Genomic DNA, 20134 nt, shown 5'->3' with positions numbered 1-20134 from the left:
TTCCCTGAGACAGAGAAGTTGCTGTCCATGCATCAGCACGGCTTTAGAAAGCATCGCTCCTGCGAAACGCAACTCGCCCTTTTTTCCCATCATATCTTGTGAACCATGGATGAAGGGTATCAGACGGATGCCATATTCCTTGACTTCCGGAAAGCGTTTGACTCGGTGCCCCACTGCAGACTCCTAACTAACGTACGAGCATATGGGATTGGTTCCCAAGCATGTGAGTGGCTCGAAGAATTCTTAAGTAATAGAACCCAGTACGTTGTCCTCGATAGTGAGTGTTCATCGGAGGTGAGGATATCATCTGGAGTGCCCCAGGGAAGTGTGGTAGGTCCGCTATTGTTTTCCATCTACATAAATGATCTTTTGGATAGGGTGGATAGCAATGTGCGGCTGTTTGCTGATGATGCTGTGGTGTACGGGAAGGTGTCGTCGTTGAGTGACTGTAGAAGAATACAAGATGACTTGGACAGGATTTGTGATTGGTGTAAAGAATGACAGCTAACTCTAAATATGGATAAATGTAAATTAATGCAGATGAATAGGAAAAAGAACCCTGTAATGTTTGAATACTCCATTAGTAGTGTAGCGCTTGACAGTCACGTCGATTAAATATTTGGGCGTAACATTGCAGAGCGATAAGAAGTGGGACAAGCATGTAATGGCAGTTGTGGGGAAGGCGGATAGTCGTCTTCAGTTCATTGGTAGAATTTTGGGCAGATGTGGTTCATCTGCAAAGGAGACCGCTTATAAAACACTAATACGACCTATTCTTGAGTGCTGCTCGAGCGTTTGGGATCCCTATCAGGTCGGATTGAGGGAGGACATAGACGAAATTCAAAGGCGGGCTTCTAGATTTGTTACTGGTAGGTTTGATCGTCACGCGAGTGTTACGGAAATGCTTCAGGAACTCGGGTGGTAGTCTCTAGAGGAAAGGAGGCGTTCTTTTCGTGAATCGCTACTGAGGAAATTTAGAGAACCAGCATTCGAGGCTGACTGCAGTACAATTTTGCTGCCGCCAACTTACATTTCACGGAAAGACCACAAAGATAAGATAGATTAGGGCTCATACAGAGGCATATAGGCAGTCATTTTTACCTCGTTCTGTTTGGGAATGGAACAGGGAGAGAAGACGCTAGTTGTGGTACGAGGTACCCTCCGCCACGCACTGTATGGTGGATTGCGGAGTATGTACGTAGATGTAGATTTTGGTTAGCGGTGAGTGACAAGATACAATTGCCAGTTTGTTTTACATCTTTCATATTCTGCGTTTATGACGGAGGACGGCTTTTCGCGAGCTTCCAGAAAAGTGCTCTTTGCAGCCATTGGGTTGTAGTTTGTACTGTTTTGCATCTTTATTGTTTCTTACTGGTGATATCACTGGTTGGTTTTGTATTTTCGTACCTTTTTTCCTTCGAATATGAGGTGGACAGTCGCTTGTGTTTCTCAATTTGGAAATTTATATGGAGGGGATTACTGGAGACTGGTCTGGTATTCATCATACAACCAGTGGAAACTTGCTCTTATCTGCCCCTTCCAGCCACTCTTAAACCACTGTTTATGATAGTTAATCCCTTTCATTTTCTAGGATGCTTTCTGGTTCGTTTCATGCATGAGACTCGTTTGATAAGAGAGATTTCTTCTGATCTGCATCTATATTCCTAGCTATTATAGTTGTTCTTTTCACCTCTACACTATGTTTATTGCTTTTTAACTAACGTTCCACGCCCACCATCATTAGCCTTTAAAGTTTTACCCACCTACTGAAGCTATTTAGGCCCAATGTTTTACCTAACTTCAAGAGCCACAAAATGCTTTATTCAGAAACCGGCTGTTTTTTTAAGTTATGATTTAAGACCCCAGCCATTTTGTGCACTAAAGCTGAAAGAAGATACATTCAGAATGGATCAACCACATTTTGTAGCTGTTCTCAGAATTGAACAACACGCGTCCATCTCTGATGGACTCAAACTGCCTGCGAAGTGGTCCTTTTGCGCTGTGCAGTCTGGAGCAGTTTGAAACGGTTCAGGGTTTTTGCACTGCTGGTATGTGGTGAACACGAGGGTCAAATATCCATCAAGCCATCCGTATTTAGATTTTTCATCGGTTTCCTCAGCTGCTTAAGGCAGATAACAGGACTGTTCCTTTGAAAAGAACGGAAGTTTTGTTAGCGGTAGTATCGATCAAGGCGCGAGTATTACAGAGATGCTCTGTGAATGCAAATTGGAGTTCCTGGAGGGAAGACGACGTTATTTTTGCGAGATACCACTGAAATAGTTTAAAGAATCGTCATTTGTGACTGACTGCAGAAAAATTCTACTTGCACCAACGTACGAGAGTGAGTCAAATGAAAACCTTAAATATTTTTTAAATATTATTTATTGTGCAGAAGTGGTACAAAGCTGTATCACTTTGCAACATAATCTCTCCCACGCCCAATGCAAGTCCTTCAGCGCTTACAAAGTGCATAAATTCCTTTAGAAAAAAATTCTTTTGGTAGTCCGCACAACCATTCATGCACCGCGTGGCTAGTCCGCACAACCACTCATGCACTGCGTGGCGTACCTCTTCATCAGAACGGATCTTCTTTCCTCCCATTGCGTCTTTGAATGGTCCAAACATATGGAAATCACTTGGGGCAAGGTCTGGTGAGTACGGTGGATGAGGAGGACACTCAAAATGCAGGTCTGTGATTGTTGCAGCTGTTGTACGGGCAGTGTGGGGCCTTGCATTGTCATGTTGCAAAAGGACACCTGCTGACAGGAATCCACGTCGCTTTGATTTGATTGCAGGCCGAAGATAATTTTTTAGGAGGTCTGTTATGATGCACTGGTGACAGTGGTCCCTAAGCATGTAATGCTCCAAAATGACGCCTTTTTCGTCCCAAAAGAGAGTCAGTATAACCTTCCCTGCTTATGGTTCTGTTCGAAACTTCTTTGGTTTTGGTGATGAGGAATGGCGCCATTCCTTGCTCGCTCTCTTCATTTCCGGTTGGTGGATGTGAACCCAGCTTTCGTCTCCAATAACGATTCTTGCAAGGAAGCCATCACGTTCTCGTTCAAAGCGCCGAAAAAGTTCTTCACAAGCATCAACACGTCTTCTTCTCATTTCAGGAGTCAGCTGCCGTAGCACCCATATTGCAGACACTTTGTGAAACTGGAGCACATCATTCACAAAGTGGTGTGCTGACCCATGACTAATCAGTAAACATGCTGCAATGTCATTCAGTGTCACTTGGCGGTTTTCTTTCACTATGGCTTCAACTGCTGCAATGTTCTGTGGAGTCATAACTCGTTGTGCCTGACCTGGACGAGGAGCATCTTCCACTGAAGTCACACCATTTTCGAACTTCCTACTCCATTCGTAGACTTGCTGCTGTGACAAACATGCATCACCGTACTGAACCTTCATTCGTCGATTAATTTCAATAGGTTTCACACCTTCACTACGCAAAAACCGAATAACAGAACGCTGTTCTTCCCTGGTGCAAGTTGCAAGTGGGGCGGCCATCTTTATACTGATACTGCGACGGTATGTTTGCATCTGCACTATGCTGCCACCTACAGGCCCTTCTGCACGCTGTTTGTAGCACGCTTACCAACTTACAGCATAGCGGCGCGAAATTTCGATTTGTTATTACAAGTTTAATGTTTTCGTTTGACTCACCCTCGTATATTTCGCGTAAGCATCGCGAAGACAAGACAAGAGAAATTACGGCTCGTCGGGGCATACAGACAGTCGATTTTTTGTCGCTCAGTTTGCGAATGGGACAATAAAGGAAATTACTAGTAATGCTACAAGGTGCACCACGCCAGGTGGTCTATGGTGGCCTGCAGAGTACGTAGCTAGGTGTAGATACCATGATATGCAAGTAATTGTATTTTTTTTTTTAGTAACGGTCATCGGTAGCGTGTCAGATAGGAATTGCTGTGGGTTTGTGACAGCATAAGTGGAAAAATTATACTTTTTTATACCGAAAATGATCTTTTTCGTTAGCTAGTGACCAGTGTTGCTCTCAGTTGCTAGTTAAATAATACATTATTTCAAGATTCCATCCCAATATTAACTGCATTAGAATGTTAGTGAGATGAATCTTTATAAACTCTGCTAAGTTTTGGTAAAAAAAAATTAACTTGATAACTAAAGAAGTGTAGGTGTTGCTCAAAACTCGCCACTAATTTAAAGAAAAAAAATTTTTGTTTCATCTTTTCATATCTTGAAGATGTAATCTATTATCATCGTGACGGACAGTTGTAAATGTTGATCATCATGAATTACCTGGAAGAGAACGATCTATTGACGTAAATTCAACATGGATTTCATAAACACCCTTCTTGTGAAACACAGTTAGCTCCTTACTCTCATGAAGTGTTGAGTGGTATCAACTAGGGATTTCTAATTGATTCCGTATTTCTAGATTTCAAAAAGGCTTTTGACACCGTACCTCACAAGCGGCTTGTAATCAAATACAAAATATCGTCTCAGTTATGTGACTGGATTCGTGATTTCCTGACACAGACGTCAGAATTCGTAATATCTGATGGAAAGTCATCGATTAAAACAAAAGTAATTTGTGGTGTTCCCCAAGGTAGTGTTACAGGCCTTCTGCTGTTTCTCATATAGATAAACAATTTAGGAGACAATATGAGCAGCCGTCTATGGTTATTTGTAGATGGTGCTGTCGTTTATCGCCCACTTAAATCATCAAAATATTAAAACAAATTATTGAACGATTTAGAAGAGATATCTGTATGGTGCGAAAATTGCCATTTGACCCTGAATAACGAAAAGTGTGAGGTTATCCACACGAGTGGTAAAAGGAGTCCCTTAAATTTCGGTTACAGGATAAATCAATCAAATCTAAAGGTAAGTTCAACTAAATATCTAAGAATTACAATGACGAACAACTTAAATTGGAAAAGACACACAGAAATTGTCGCGGGGAAGGCGAACCAAAGACTGCGTTTTATTGGCAGAACACTTAGAAAATGCAACAGATCTACTAAAAAGACTGCCTATACTACGCTTGTCCTTCCTCTTTTGGAGTACTGGTACGCGGTGTGGGATCCATACCAGATAGGATTAGCGGAGTACATCAAGAATGTTCTAAAAATGGCAGTACGTTTTGTATTATCGAGAAATATGGGAGAGCCGTCTCTACATTAAAACAAAGACGTTTCTCGGTGCGTCGGAATCGTGTCATAAAATTTCAATCATCAGTTTTCTCCTCCAAATGTGAAAATATTTTGTTGATGCCGGTCTACATAGGGAGAAGCGATCATCATAATAAAATAAGAGAAATGAGAGCTCGCACCGGAAGATATAGGTGTTTGTTTTTTCCGCGCGCTGTTCGAGAGTGAAATAGTAAAGAACTGCTGTGAAGGTTGTTCGATGCACCCTTTGTCAGGCACTTAAGAGTGATTTGCAGAGTATCCGTGTAGATCTAGACTTATAAAAGGAGTTAATCTACACTCCTGGAAATTGAAATAAGAACACCGTGAATTCATTGTCCCAGGAAGGGGAAACTTTATTGACACATTCCTGGGGTCAGATACATCACATGATCACACTGACAGAACCACAGGTACATAGACACAGGCAACAGAGCACGCACAATGTCGGCACTAGTACAGTGTATATCCACCTTTCGCAGCAATGCAGGCTGCTATTCTCCGATGGAGACGATCGTAGAGATGCTGGATGTAGTCCTGTGGAACGGCTTGCCATGCCATTTCCACCTGGCGCCTCAGTTGGACCAGCGTTCGTGCTGGACGTGCAGACCGCGTGAGACGACGCTTCATCCAGTCCCAAACATGCTCAATGGGGGACAGATCCGGAGATCTTGCTGGCCAGGGTAGTTGACTTACACCTTCTAGAGCACGTTGGGTGGCACGGGATACATGCGGACGTGCATTGTCCTGTTGGAACCGCAAGTTCCCCTGCCGGTCTAGGAATGGTAGAACGATGGGTTCGATGACGGTTTGGATGTACCGTGCACTATTCAGTGTCCCCTCGACGATCACCAGTGGTGTACGGCCAGTGTAGGAGATCGCTCCCCACACCATGATGCCGGGTGTTGGCCCTGTGTGCCTCGGTCGTATGCAGTCCTGATTGTGGCGCTCACCTGCACGGCGCCAAACACGCATATGACCATCATTGGCACCAAGGCAGAAGCGACTCTCATCGCTGAAGACGACACGTCTCCATTCGTCCCTCCATTCACGCCTGTCGCGACACCACTGGAGGCGGGCTGCACGATGTTGGGGCGTGAGCGGAAGACGGCCTAACGGTGTGCGGGACCGTAGCCCAGCTTCATGGAGACGGTTGCGAATGGTCCTTGACGATACCCCAGGAGCAACAGTGTCCCTAATTTGCTGGGAAGTGGCGGTGCGGTCCCCTACGGCACTGCGTAGGATCCTACGGTCTTGGCGTGCATCCGTGCGTCGCTGCGGTCCGGTCCCAGGTCGACGGGCACGTGCACCTTCCGCCGACCACTGGCGACAACATCGATGTACTGTGGAGACCTCACGCCCCACGTGTTGAGCAATTCGGCGGTACGTCCACCCGGCCTCCCGCATGCCCACTATACGCCCTCGCTCAAAGTCCGTCAACTGCACATACGGTTCACGTCCACGCTGTCGCGGCATGCTACCAGTGTTAAAGACTGCGATGGAGCTCCGTATGCCACGGCAAACTGGCTGACGCTGACGGTGGCGGTGCACAAATGCTGCGCAGCTAGCGCCATTCGACGGCCAACACCGCGGTTCCTGGTGTGTCCGCTGTGCCGTGCGTGTGATCATTGCTTGTACAGCCCTCTCGCAGTGTCCGGAGCAAGTATGGTGGGTCTGACACACCGGTGTCAATGTGTTCTTTTTTCCATTTCCAGGAGTGTATTTTGTCGAACAGAATTATTCCTTTTTGAAAACCAAATAATAATTCTCTAGACAATACAGCTGTTTGGTAGCCCAGGAGCTGTCAGCACTCTGACAACGTGCAAAATCCCACCGAGCACTCATCAAAGTGAAAATCTATTATCAATGTTTTTGACGAACTGAAAGATATTTGAGGTGAATTGTTCAGTCTTTCACCCTGTAGATGGATAGAAAAAAAAAGATGGCCCACTATTTCGTCTGAACTGTTTTCAAATTGCTCAGATAATTGAGCTGTAGAAAGAAAATCGTTTGGTTAGTGTCAGTATCAGCCGTTCACTATTAAAACACTGTGCATTACAGGTTTATGCCGAAATTTGAACAGAAATACCCCACATTTCTCACTTCTTTTCCTTCCAAGAAACGTAATTATTGACTAGTTTAGAGAAATACGTACTCTTCTTTTCTTTCCATGTTAAAATGCGCTCCCTTTGCCAAAGCACAACAGAATTTACGATTCACCTCACTAATCCTCATATACAGTTGAAATTGCGACAGAATCCTGAAATAGTGTATTAATAAAGAAGCAGCCAATGGTAAGGTAGATCAATAGCTTGAGAGCGAAGTCTTTCGCGACAGCACTGTTGTATGAAACATTCTCATACTTCTTGCAACGTCAGTTCAGGGTAAAACCTCGAGCTTTCGACGGTCACTTCCATCTTTTTCGTCAGCAGCAACTGATTGTCACAAGTGGTCTTATGTAGCCCAAAGACGGCTTCTGATAGGCCGGTAACTATGTCATGATGTCGAAGACGTTCACCTCTGGATGGAGAGTCCGCTTCCATGCACCGCTAAGATTATATTCGCTGTCACGGTTGAAGATTTTCTCACACATTCTTATTTCTACAGCCTCCTTAATTACAATCTTCCAGTATCTAGTAGCTGGGACAAAACTTTTGTTACGTGAAACAGTATTTTATGTTTGTGTTTGAGGCTATTCTCAACAACTGCAGTGTTACCCAATTCTTGATTTTTAATATACTACTGGCCATGAAAATTGCTACACCACGAAGATGACGTGCTACAGACGCGAAATTTAACCGACAGGAAGAAGATGCTGTGATATGCAATTGATTAGCTTTTCAGAGCATTCACACATTTCGGCGCCGGTGGCGACACCTACAACATGCTGACATGAGGAAAGTTTCCAACCGATTTCTCATACACAAACAACAGTTGACCGGCGTTGCCTGGTGAAACGTTGTTGTGATGTCTCGTGTAAGGAGGAGAAATGTGTACCATCACGTTTCCGACTTTGATTAAGGTCGGGTTATAGCCTATCGCGATTGCGGTTTATTGTATCGCGACATTGCTGCTCGCGTTGGTCGAGATCCAATGACTGTTAGCAGAATATGGAATCGGTGGGTTCAGGAGGGTAATACGGGACGCCTTGCTGGATCCCAACGGCCTCGTATCACTAGCAGTCGAGATGAGAGGCATCTTATCCGCATGGCTGTAACGGACCGTGCAGCCACGTCTCGATCCCTGAGTCAACAGATGGGGACGTTCGCAAGACAACAACCACCTGCACGAACAGTTCGACGACGTTTGCAGCAGCGTGGACTGTCAGCTCGGAGAACATGGCTGCGGTTACCCCTGACCCTGCATCACCGACAGGAGCGCCTGCGATGGTGTACTCAACGACGAACCTCGGTGCACGAAAGGCAGAACGTCATTTTTTCGGATGAATCCAGCTTCTGTTTTCAGCATCATGATGGTCGCATACGTGTTTGGCGACATCGCGGTGAACGCACATTGGAAGCGTGTATTCGTCATCGGCATACTGGTGTATCACCCGGCGTGATGGTATGGGGTGCCACTGGTTACACGTCTCGGTCACCTGTTGTTCGCATTGACGGCACTTTGAACGGTGGACGTTACATTTAAGATGTGTTACGACCCGTGGCTCTACCCTTCATTCGATCCCTGCAAAACCCTACATTTCAGCAGGATAATGCACGACCGCATGTTGCAGGTCCTGTACGGGCCATTCTGGATACAGAAATTGTTGACTGCTGCTCTGGCCAGCTTATTCTCCAGATCTCTCACCAATTGGAAACGTCTGGTCAATGGTGGCCGAGCAACTGGCTCGTCACAATACGCCAGTCACTACTCTTGATGAACTGTGGTATCGTGTTGAAGCTGCGTGGGCAGCTGTACTTGTGCACGCCATCCAAGCTCTGTTTGATTCAATACCCAGGCGTATCAAGGCCGTTATTACTGTCTGAGGTGGTTGTTCTGAATACTGATTTCTCAGGATCTATGCACCCAAATCGCGTGAAAATGTAATCACATGTGAGTTCTAGTATAATATATTTGTCCAATGAATACCCGTTTATCATCTTCATTTCTTCTTGTTGTAGCAGTTTTAATGGCAGTAGTGTATGTTGTTGATGTTCTGCACAGGGCTCGGAAACGGTGCGGATGGACTGACTGATGTAAGTGCTACCACACGCACATGGGATGTTGTAAATTCCAGGCATCCTGAGGCCGAGACTGTCCTTCACAGGGCGCAGCATATGCTTTATCTTCTTAGGAGGACGTAAAGTAGATCTGGTACCTCGTCTTCCCAGGACTCTATTTTACTGCATGTAGCGCCACAGAAAGGAAGGAATGCTTTCGGTGGCTTGTCATATGAATGGTCAATATCTTCACGTTTCCTTTTCTTAGCGAACGCTGACTTCATATCACAAGACCCATAGCCGTTCTTTCGGAACACATACTTCACATGATTAATTTCGGAATCCAGGTGGTCCTCGTCAGACACAGTTTTTGCTCTGTGTACCAGTGTATTTAAATCTGCTCTCTTCTGTACTGGATGGTGAAAACTCTGGGCGATATAAATCAATGTGCGTTGGTTCGCGGTACACTGAGTGGTCGAGACGTCCATCCGACTTTCGTTATACCAATATGTCTAAAAATGGCAGCCTCCCTTCTTTTTCTGTCGCGGCGTTGAACTGGATGTTTGGGTGCATATATTCGTAGAAGTGCTCAAGAGTCTTTACACCGTGTGACCATACAATAAACGTGTCGTCAAAATAACGGTACAGTGAAAATGGGCGTGGGAGAGCCAGATTCACTGTACGTTCCTCAGCTTGTTCCATAACAATGTTGGCGGCTGCTGGAGACAACGGAAACCCATAACCATTCCGTCCATCATTTCTTAACATTTACCACCGTACAAGAAGAATGTGATCGTCATAACATTTCGGAAGAGCTTTGTTGTCTCAGGAGGAGAATGCTCTGCCAGCAGTTTCAGTATGTTCTTGACAGGAACTTTCGTAAATAGCGAGACCACATCCAGTGAAACGTCTCTGTGAAGTCGTTTCATAAGACGCTTGTCGAATCCGGTACAACTTATTCACTTTACTACCTGATTTTAGCTCAATTCATGAACTCTTCCAGAAAGACTGAGCACTCAAATAAGGCCTGTTGAATATTATATGTGTTTTAATGTGGGGTTTCGGTTTTGTGGGAAACGCTGAGTTGGTCATCGTCTGCTGGGAGTAGACGATGTTGCTTCTCGTTCGAAGGAGAGCACAGGATGACCAACTTAGGTTTCCAATACCTGAACAGAGAGGTTTACCCATCTTAGTCGAAGGCTGTTTTTGTGTGTGAGGTTGGTGACGGAGGGCTACCCCTGTGGTAGATTCCGCTGCCCGAGGAGCTAGATAATCTCGAAAGAGGAAGCGGCACTCTTTGGTGAACGCTTGGTGAGACGGATCGTAGCTCTTAAGGGAGGTTTCAGGTGATAGGAAGCAGGCTGAGTTTACTCGGATTTCCTATCCTGAATTAATCAAGTTGCTTCATGCACGACATGGAGTGCTATTTATCGGGCTACTTAAAAAAATTTGCATACTTGTAGTTAAATGATTAAATTAATTAAATTAATAATTTTCCAGCTCCGTTTTTTTTTCTAAATGGTTAGGAAGGGATTGGGCTGGTACGGCCCTGAATTTTTATCATTATTTGTGTGAGAGAAGCACCTGGAAATGCGAGATAACGTATATGGCTCGATGAGAAACGTCGTAAAGATAGTAATACGTTACACTAGGCTGACTAAAATATCTACATCTACATCTACATCCATACTCCGCAAGCCACCTGAAGGTGTGTGGCGGAGGGTACCTTGAGTACCTCTATCTGTTCTCCCTTCTATTTCAGTCTCGCATTGTTCGTGGAAAGAAGGATTGTCGGTATGCCTCTGTGTGGGCTCTAATCTCTCTGATTTTATCCTCATGGTCTCTTCACGAGATATACGTAGGAGAGAGCAATATACTGCTTGACTCCTCGATGAAGGTATGTTCTCGAAACTTCAACAAAAGCCCGTACCGAGCTACTGAGCGTCTCTCCTGCAGAGTCTTCCACTGGAGTTTATCTATCATCTCCGTAACGCTTTCGCGATTACTAAATAATTCTGTAACTAAACGCGCTGCTCTCCGTTGGATCTTCTCTATCTCTTCTATCAACCCTATCTGGTACGGATCCCACACTGCTGAGCAGTATTCAAGCAGTGGGCGAACAAGCGTACTGAAACCTACTTCCTTTGTTTTCGGATTGCATTTCCTTAGGATTCTTCCAATCAATCTCAGTCTGGCATCTGCTTTACCGACGATCAACTTTATATGATAATTCCATTTTAAATCACTCCTAATGCGTACTCCCAGATAATTTATGGAATTAACTGCTTCCGGTTGCTGACCTGCTATATTGTAGCTAAATCAGAAGGGATCTTTCTTTCTATGTATTCGCAGCACATTACACTTGTCTACATTGAGATTCAATTGCCATTCCCTGCACCATGCGTCAATTCGCTGCAGATCCTCCTGCATTTCAGTACAATTTTCCATTGTTACAACCTCTCGATATACCACAGCATCATCCGTAAAAAGCCTCAGTGAACTTCCGATGTCATCCACAAGGTCATTTATGTATATTGTGAATAGCAACGGTCCTACGACACTCCCCTGTGGCACACCTGAAATCACTCTTACTTCGGAAGACTTCTCTCCATTGAGAATGACTTGCTGCGCTCTGTTATCTAGGAACTCTTCAATCCAATCACACAATTGGTCTGATAGTCCATATGCTCTTACTTTGTTCATTAAACGACTGTGGGGAACTGTATCGAACGCCTTGCGGAAGTCAAGAAACACGGCATCTACCTGGGAACCCGTGTCTATGGCCCTTTGAGTCTCGTGGACGAATAGCGCGAGCTGGGTTTCACACGATCGTCTTTCTCGAATCCCATGCTGATTCCTGCAGAGTATATTTCTAGTCTCCAGAAAAGTCATTATACTCGAACATAATACGTGTTCCAAAATTCTACAACTGATCGACGTTAGAGATAAAGGTCTGTAGTTCTGCACATCTGTTCGACGCCCCTTCTTGAAAACGGGGATGACCTGTGCCCTTTTCCAATCCTTTGGAACACTACGCTCTTCTAGAGACCTACGGTACATCCGCTGCAAGAAGGGGGGCAAATATCGTTTGGATCAACTCTGATCAGTTTAATTTTCTCAATAAACAGCTGAGAGTTTTTGATGTGATGGCCACAGAGGCCAACTATCGGAGTCACCAACTTGGTTAAACCTACGTGGTACAGTGTGCTGTATTTCTCTACCGAGTACGGTTCAGCGAGCTGGCCGAGTGTCCGGCTCGGCCAGCGGCGGCTCACCAGGAAGAGGATGGAGGTGCTGCCGAGCAGCAGGACGAGCCGGCGCTCCTCGGCGAAGTGCCGGGTGTCGTCGTGGTCGGAGGAGGCGCTGCGGCACAGCGTCATGCGGCGCCGGCGCTCGCACGACCGGCGGTACACCAGCATGATGCGCAGGTTCAGCGCCGCCAGCAGCAGCGTCGGGCACACCTTGAACACCAGCTGCCGCGCGGGCGCGCCGTCACCCAGGGGACTCACAGCAGGCAGCACCGCTACTAAATACTACAGCCAGCGGCAGTGCGTGCATTACGAGGGGCTTCTGGACCCGTCACCCTTTCCTTCTGTCAATAAACTGTCTTAAAATTAGTTTATTTTAGTTTACACTGAGGCGACAAAAGTCACGGGATAGCGATATGCACACATACCGATGGCGGTAGAATCGCGTATAGAAAGTACATACATCAAAAAAAGTTTTGCATCACAGTTTCCAGAACTCCTGAAGACAGACGTTGACTGTGGATATTGTATCACAGACACAGCCCCTTTGACTGTTCAGAGATGCCACTAAACCCGCCCAAGGATGTAAACAACCGTGCATGAGCAGCGCCTATTACATGGAGGGGGTTCAACAGCCGATCAGTTCCAGTCATTCCACCAGGACGGAGGTACACGGCTCGTGTTGTCTGCAGTTCAACCATGCCTAGACGATCAGTACCACGGTTCGATCGCTTCCGCATTTTACTTTTTGCCAGGAAGGGCTCTCAACAAGAAAAGTGACCAGGCATCTTCTTTGCATTTATCGCGAATCTCTTGCCCAACGTAAAGTCCCGAGCGACTGGAAAAAGCGCAAGTGACGCCTGTATATAAGAAGGGTAGAAGGACGGATCCTCAAAATTACAGAACAATATCCTTAACATCGGTTAGTTGCAGGATTCTCGAACACATTCTCAGTTCGAATATAATGAATTTCTTTGAGACAGAGAAGTTGCTGTCCATGCATCACCACGGCTTTAGAAAGCCTCGCTCCTGCGAAACGCAACTCGCCCTTTTTTCGCATGATATCTTGCGAACCATTGATGAAGGGTATCTGACGGATGCCATATTCCTTGACTTCCGGATTGCGTTTGACTCACTGCCCCACTGCAGACTCCTAACTAAGGTACGAGCATATGGGATTGGTTCCCAGATATGTGAGTGGCTCGAAGACTTCTTAAGTAATAGAACCCAGTACGTTGTCTCGATGGTGAGTGTTCATCGGAGGTGAGGGTATCATCTGGATTGCCCCAGGGAAGTGTGGTAGGTCCGCTGTTGTTTTCTATCTACATAAATGATCTTTTGGATAGGGTGGATAGCAATGTGTGGCTGTTTGCTGATGATGCTGTGGTGTACGGAAAGGTTTCGTCGTTGAGTGACTGTAGGAGGATACAAGATGACTTGGACAGGATTTGTGATTGGTGTAAAGAATGGCAGCTAACTCTAAATATAGATAAATATAAATTAATGCAGATGAATAGGAGAAAGAATCCCGTAATATTTGAATACTCCATTAGTAGTGTAGCGCTTGACACAGTCACGTCGATTAAATATTTGGGCGTAACATTGCAGAGCGATATGAAGTGGGACAAGCATGTAATGGCAGTTGTGGGGAAGGCGGATAGTCGTCTTCGGTTCATTGGTAGAATTTTGGGAAGATGTGGTTCATCTGTAAAGGAGACCGCTCATAAAACACTAATACGACCTATTCTTGAGTACTGCTCGAGCATTTGGGTTCCCTATCAGGTCGGATTGAGGGAGGACATGGAAGCAATTCAGAGGTGGGCTGCTAGATCTGTTACTAGTAGGTTTGATCATCACACGAGTGTTACGGAAATGCTTCAGGAACTCGGGTGGAAGTCTCTGGAGGAAAGGAGGCGTTCTTTTCATGAATCGCTAGTGAGTAAATTTAGAGAACCAGCATTTGAGACTGACTGCAGTACAATTTTACTGCCGCCAACTTATATTTCGCGGAAAGACCACAAAGATAAAATAAGAGAGATTAGGGCTCGTACAGAGGCATATAGGCAGTCATTTTTCCCTCGTTCTGTTTGGGAGTGGAACAGGGAAAGAAGATGCTAGTTGTGGTATGAGGTACCCCTCGCCACGCACCGTATGGCTGATTGCGGAGTATGTATGTAGATGTAGATGTAGAGTGAACCAAAGCGATGTTGTTCGGACATGGAGGAGATACACAGAGACAGGAACTGTGGATGAAATGGCTCGCTCAGGCCGCCCAAGGGCTACTACTGCAGTGGATGACCGCTACCTACGGATTATGGCTCGGAGGAATCCTGACAGCAACGCCACCATGTTGAATAATGCTTTTCGTGCAGCCACAGGACGTCGTGTTACGACTCAAACTGTGAGCAATAGGCTGCATGATGCGCAAATTCACTCCCGACGTCCATGGCGGGGTCCATCTTTGCAACCACTACACCATGCAGCGCAGTGCAGATGGACCCAACAACATGTCAAATGGACCGCTCAGGATTGGCATAACGTTCTCTTCACCGATGAGAGTCGCATATGCCTTCAACCAGACGATCGTCGGAGACGCGTTTTGAGGCAACCTGCTCAGGCTGAAGGCCTTAGACACACTGTCCAGCGAGTGCAGCAAGGTGGTGTTTTGGGGTGGCATTATCAGGGGCCGACGTACGCTGCTGGTGGTCACGGAAGGCGCCGTAACCGCTGTACGATACGTGAATGCCATCCACCGACCGATAGTGCAACCATATTGGCAGCATATTGGCGAGGCATTCGTCTTCATGGACGACAATTCGCGCCCCCATCGTGCACATCTTGTGAATGACTTCCTTCGGGATAACGACATCGCTCGACTAGAGTGGCGAGCATGTTCTCCAGACATGAACCCTATCGAACATGCCTGGGATAAACTAAAAAGGGCTGTTTATGGACGACGGACCCACCAACCACTCTGAAGGATCTACGCCGAATCGCATGTGCGACACTCATCATTGGGACGATGTGGACCAACAGTGCATTGATGAACTTGTGGACAGTATGACACGATGAATACAGGTCTGCATCAATGCCAGAGGACTTGCTGCTGCAGGGTATTACAGATACCGGTGTGTAGAGCAATCTGGTTGGTTCAAATGACTCTGAGCACTATGGGACTTAACATCTATGGTCATCAGTCCCCTAGAACTTAGAACTACTTAAACCTAACTAACCTAAGGACATCATACAACACACAGTCATCACGAGGCAGAGAAAATCCCTGACCCCGCCGGGAATCGAACCCGGGAACCCGGGCGCGGGAAGCGAGAGCAATCTGGACCACCACCTCTGAAGGTCTCGCTGTATGGCGGTACAACATGCAATGTGTGGTTTTCATGAGCAACAAAAATGGCGGAAATGATGTTTATGTTGATCTCTATTCCAATATTCTGTACAGGTTCCTGAACTCTCGGAACCGAGGTGATAACTTTTTTTGATGTGTATTTAAAAGGACATGCATTGGTGGTGCTGTCATTTGTTCTCTGGTGATTCATGTGAAAAGATTTACAACGTGTATATGGCCGCACGACAGGAATTAACAACGGGATGCTAGTTGGAGCTGCTGCACACATGGGATTTTCAGTTTCGAAATCGTTAGGGAATTCAATATACAGAGTTCTCCAGTGTCCAGACTGTGCGGAGAATACCTAATTTCAGGCATTACCTCTCACCACAGACAACACAGTGGTTGACGGCCTTCACTTAACAGCCGAGAGCAGGGGTGTTTGCGTAGAGTTTTCAGTCCTAATGGGCAAGCAACACTGCGTGAAATAAGAGCAGAAATCACACAATCGTACATCCACCCCTAAATGTCAGTTGTCAACCTAGCAACAGCAAATACAGCAGACAGAGCACTAATGTTTGTTGTTTCAGATTACTTGTCACCTCCTTCCCATCCCCCACTCCCATTCGTAGGGGCGTTGGCTGTTTCCGATGCTCCTACTCCCCATTTCCCATCAGTATTTTTTACAGAATAAGTCGTGTTTGTGCTAAGTTAGTTTACCGAGCGAAATGAGGCAGGGGTCCAGACACGGGATTCGCATTCGGGAGGGCGGCGGTTCAAATACCTATCCGGCCATCCAGATTTAGGTTTTCCATGATTTCCCTCCATCACTTAAGGTAGGTGATGGGAGCGTTCGCTTCAAAAGACAAGTCCGATTTCGTTCCCCATGCTTTTCTCATTCTTAGCATGTGCTTAGCATGTGCTTGATTCCGATTGTTCTTGCATGACGCCCTCTTCACATCCGCACTTCATTCATAATACACTGAAGTGACGAAAGTCAAGAGATACGTCCTAATATCCTGTTGGACCTCCTTTTTTCCAGCGTAGTGTAGGAACTCGAGGTGGTATGGACTCAGCAAGTCGTTGGAAATCCCCTGCAGAAATACTGAGCCACACTGCATCTACAAACTCGTTCAAATTATTAGAATAAACGATTATTTTTGATACTCTTAAGTTTTCTGGTGTAAAATAAGGAGAGAAAAGAGTAGTAATTGATTTGTTTTAATGGTTTGATTGATGCCACGAAATTTCCCTTCAAAGCAACTCACAGATCACAGAATTTTTCACAGTTGGTAACATTTCTCACTTTCTCTCCAAATTGTGTTGGTGTTAGTTGTCGGTGTATATGCTTTGAAACTGTGTTTACAGTAATGTTTTATACTTCTGTGGTGTACTTCAGCTTGTTATCTATTCTATCAACTTCTTGCTACATTAACAAGACATTACATAGCTTGTGAACTTGTATGTTTTTAGCTATAGTAATAAATCGTGGAGTTTCCAAAGAGAGTGAGATTATGGGGAAGACGAAAGATGTTTCATCTTGTGAAGTTTCGGCTGTGGTAGCACTTCTTGCTGAAAATATTTATACACAGCAAGACATTGCTGACAGAATGAAAATATTACAGAAAATGGGGTCAGCACAATCAAACTTTCAGTGCAGAAATGTGGTGAATACAAGCCAAACAGGAAAGGAAAATGTGGACGTAAAAGAAAAATCAGCCCTAGAACAATGAGAAGACCTACAAACATGCAACAATGAACAGTAAACTTACTTCTACAGACATGAGCCATCAGCTGAAAGGTTTGGGTGTTGAAGTTTCGCCTGTGACAGTGAGGAGGAGGCTGTTTGAATGTGGTTTAAAGGCATGCCAACCAAGGAAAAACAGAAAATCACACCTGCCATGAAAACCCAAAAGATTGCAGTGGGCTAAACAATTTCAGGAGTGGACAGGTGAGGACTGGGTTAAGGTATGTGTAGTGATATGGTAAATTAAGTGGGTCTGGTCTCTACAGTTAGGAGTTTTCGCTTGAAATTGTGATGTTTTATTGATACTGAAGACATGCACATTTGAATTTTGGAATGTTGAGGCCTCCTATGCTACTATTCCCCAGTTTTCTAACTGGCAATTTTGTACACATGCTTCAGGTATGCTTCAGTGATGAATCTGTATTCACTGTGATTGAAGAAAGCAACCAGTATATTCGTCGCAGACCTGGAGAACATTTCAAAGCTGTGTGTGTGTGCAGCAATGTGTGAAGTATCCAACTTCCTTTTTGGTGCGGCGTGTGATGCCTGTGAAAGGTCTTGGAAGATTACACATTGTTGAAGGGACAATGAGGCAAGAACAGTGTAAAGAAATCCTTGAAAAGTAACTTTCGCCCCAAATAAATGAGTGGTTTCCTAATAAAGATGCCATCTTTATGCATGATGGGGCACCTTGTCACAAAGCCAAAAGTGTTTCCAAGCACGTGGAAGAAAAGCAACTGAAAGTGTTGTCCTGGCCAGGGAATAGCCCTAATATGAACCCAATTGAAAATTTATGGGCTATTGTGAAACGGAGGATAAGGAAATTTACAATAACCACAAAACAAGATCTCGTAGAGAAACTAGAGGAAATCTGGTACCATGACAATGATATTAAAATGTCATGTGAAAAGTTAATAAAAAAATACCAAACAGGAAAAAAAATTGATTAAGAACCAAGGCATGTATACAAAGTATTGAATGCACAAATATAATGAGTATGTGGATGTAAATGTGTAATAACTGTCTAATAATTTGAACACGTCTGTATATCCGTCCATAACTGAGAAGGTGTTGGGGGTGCAGGACTTTGTGCACGAACTGACCTCCCGATTATATCTCAAGTTTTCGGTGGTATTCATGTCAGGCTCTCTGTGTGGCCAAATCATTCAATCGAACTTACCATAATGTTCTTCAAACCATTCGCGAACTATTGCGGCCCACGGATAAGGCGTATTCCTATCCATAATTGAAGTCCACGAGCCGGCCGGAGTGGCTGAGCGGTTCTAGGCGCTGCAGTCTGGAACCACGCGACCGCTACGGTCGCAGGTTCGAATCTTGCTTGGGGCATGGATGTGAGCGATGTCCTTAGGTTAGTTAGGTTTAAGTAGTTCTAAGTTCTAGGGGACTGATGACCTCAGAAGTTAAGTCCCATAGTGCTCAGAGCCATTTGAACCATTTTTTGAAGTCCACGAATGGCTGCAAATAGTCTCCAAGTAATTGAACATAACCATTACAGTATAAGATCGGTACAGTTGAACCAGAAGACAGCCCATTCCATGTCACCACAGCCCACATCATTATGTAGCCAACACCGACTCGCACAGTGCCTTGTTAACAACCTGGGTCCACGGCTTTGTAGGGTCCGCGACACAATAGAAACGTACTATCAGCTCTTCCCAACTACAATCGTAACTCATCTGACTAGGTCAGGTATTTATATGGTCCAAGTGACAGGGTCACTAGCCCAGTAGAGACGCTGCAGGCGACGACATGCTGTTAGCAAAGACACTCGTGTAGGTAGTCTGCTGCCACAGCCCTTTAATGCCAGATTTCGCCGCACTGTCCTTACGGATACGTACGTCGTACGTCTCAGATTGATTTTTGCAGTTATTTCACGCAGTGTTGCTTGTCTGTTAGCTCTGACAATTCTACGCAGACGGCCCTGCTCTCGGTTGTTACGTGAAGGCCGTCAGCCACTGCGTTGTCCGTGGTGAGAGGTAATGCCTGAAAAGTGGTATTCTCGGCACACACTTGACATTGGACATCCCGGGATAATGAATTCCCTATCGATTTCCGAAGTGGAATCTCCCATGCGTGTAGCTCCAACTATCATTCGGCGTTCAAATTCTGTTAATTTCTGTCGTGCGGCCATAATCACGTCGGAAACCTTTTCACATGAATCACCTGAGTACAAATGACAGCTCCGCCCTTTTATAATTTCTGTACGCGATGCTACTCTCATCTTATACTTGCATATCGCTATCCCATGACTTTTATCACCTCAGTGCATTTCTCGTATTGATTTGAGGGTTTGATTTACTTTTCCCTCCAAGAAAATATACATCTTCATCTCAGGAAACCATGGTGCTAAATGTCCTTTCAAACAGTAAAATGAATACACAGTAATCCAGATTTTATAATGCATTATTGTGCTCTTCACTAACAGGCGTCAAAACACATTG

The 20134-nt window shown here is 45.2% G+C and overlaps 1 protein-coding gene across 1 annotated transcript in view; it reads right to left on the bottom strand.

The window, feature by feature from the left end:
* Window positions 1-20134, bottom strand: part of LOC126474796 (probable G-protein coupled receptor AH9.1) — a gene marked incomplete at its 5' end in the record, with an annotated part of 76302 nt that overhangs the window by 6139 nt on the left and 50029 nt on the right. Inside the window, one exon of the mRNA XM_050102306.1 lies at window positions 12610-12807. Within this exon, the coding sequence (XP_049958263.1) occupies window positions 12610-12807 (198 nt within the window). The remainder of the gene's footprint in view (window positions 1-12609; window positions 12808-20134) is intronic.

The sequence above is a fragment of the Schistocerca serialis genome, chromosome 1 (genome assembly GCF_023864345.2).
Source record: "Schistocerca serialis cubense isolate TAMUIC-IGC-003099 chromosome 1, iqSchSeri2.2, whole genome shotgun sequence".
Taxonomy (NCBI): Eukaryota; Metazoa; Arthropoda; class Insecta; order Orthoptera; family Acrididae; genus Schistocerca; species Schistocerca serialis.
Note: the sequence above shows the minus strand (reverse complement) of the source record. Positions and strands in the feature narration are given on the sequence as shown.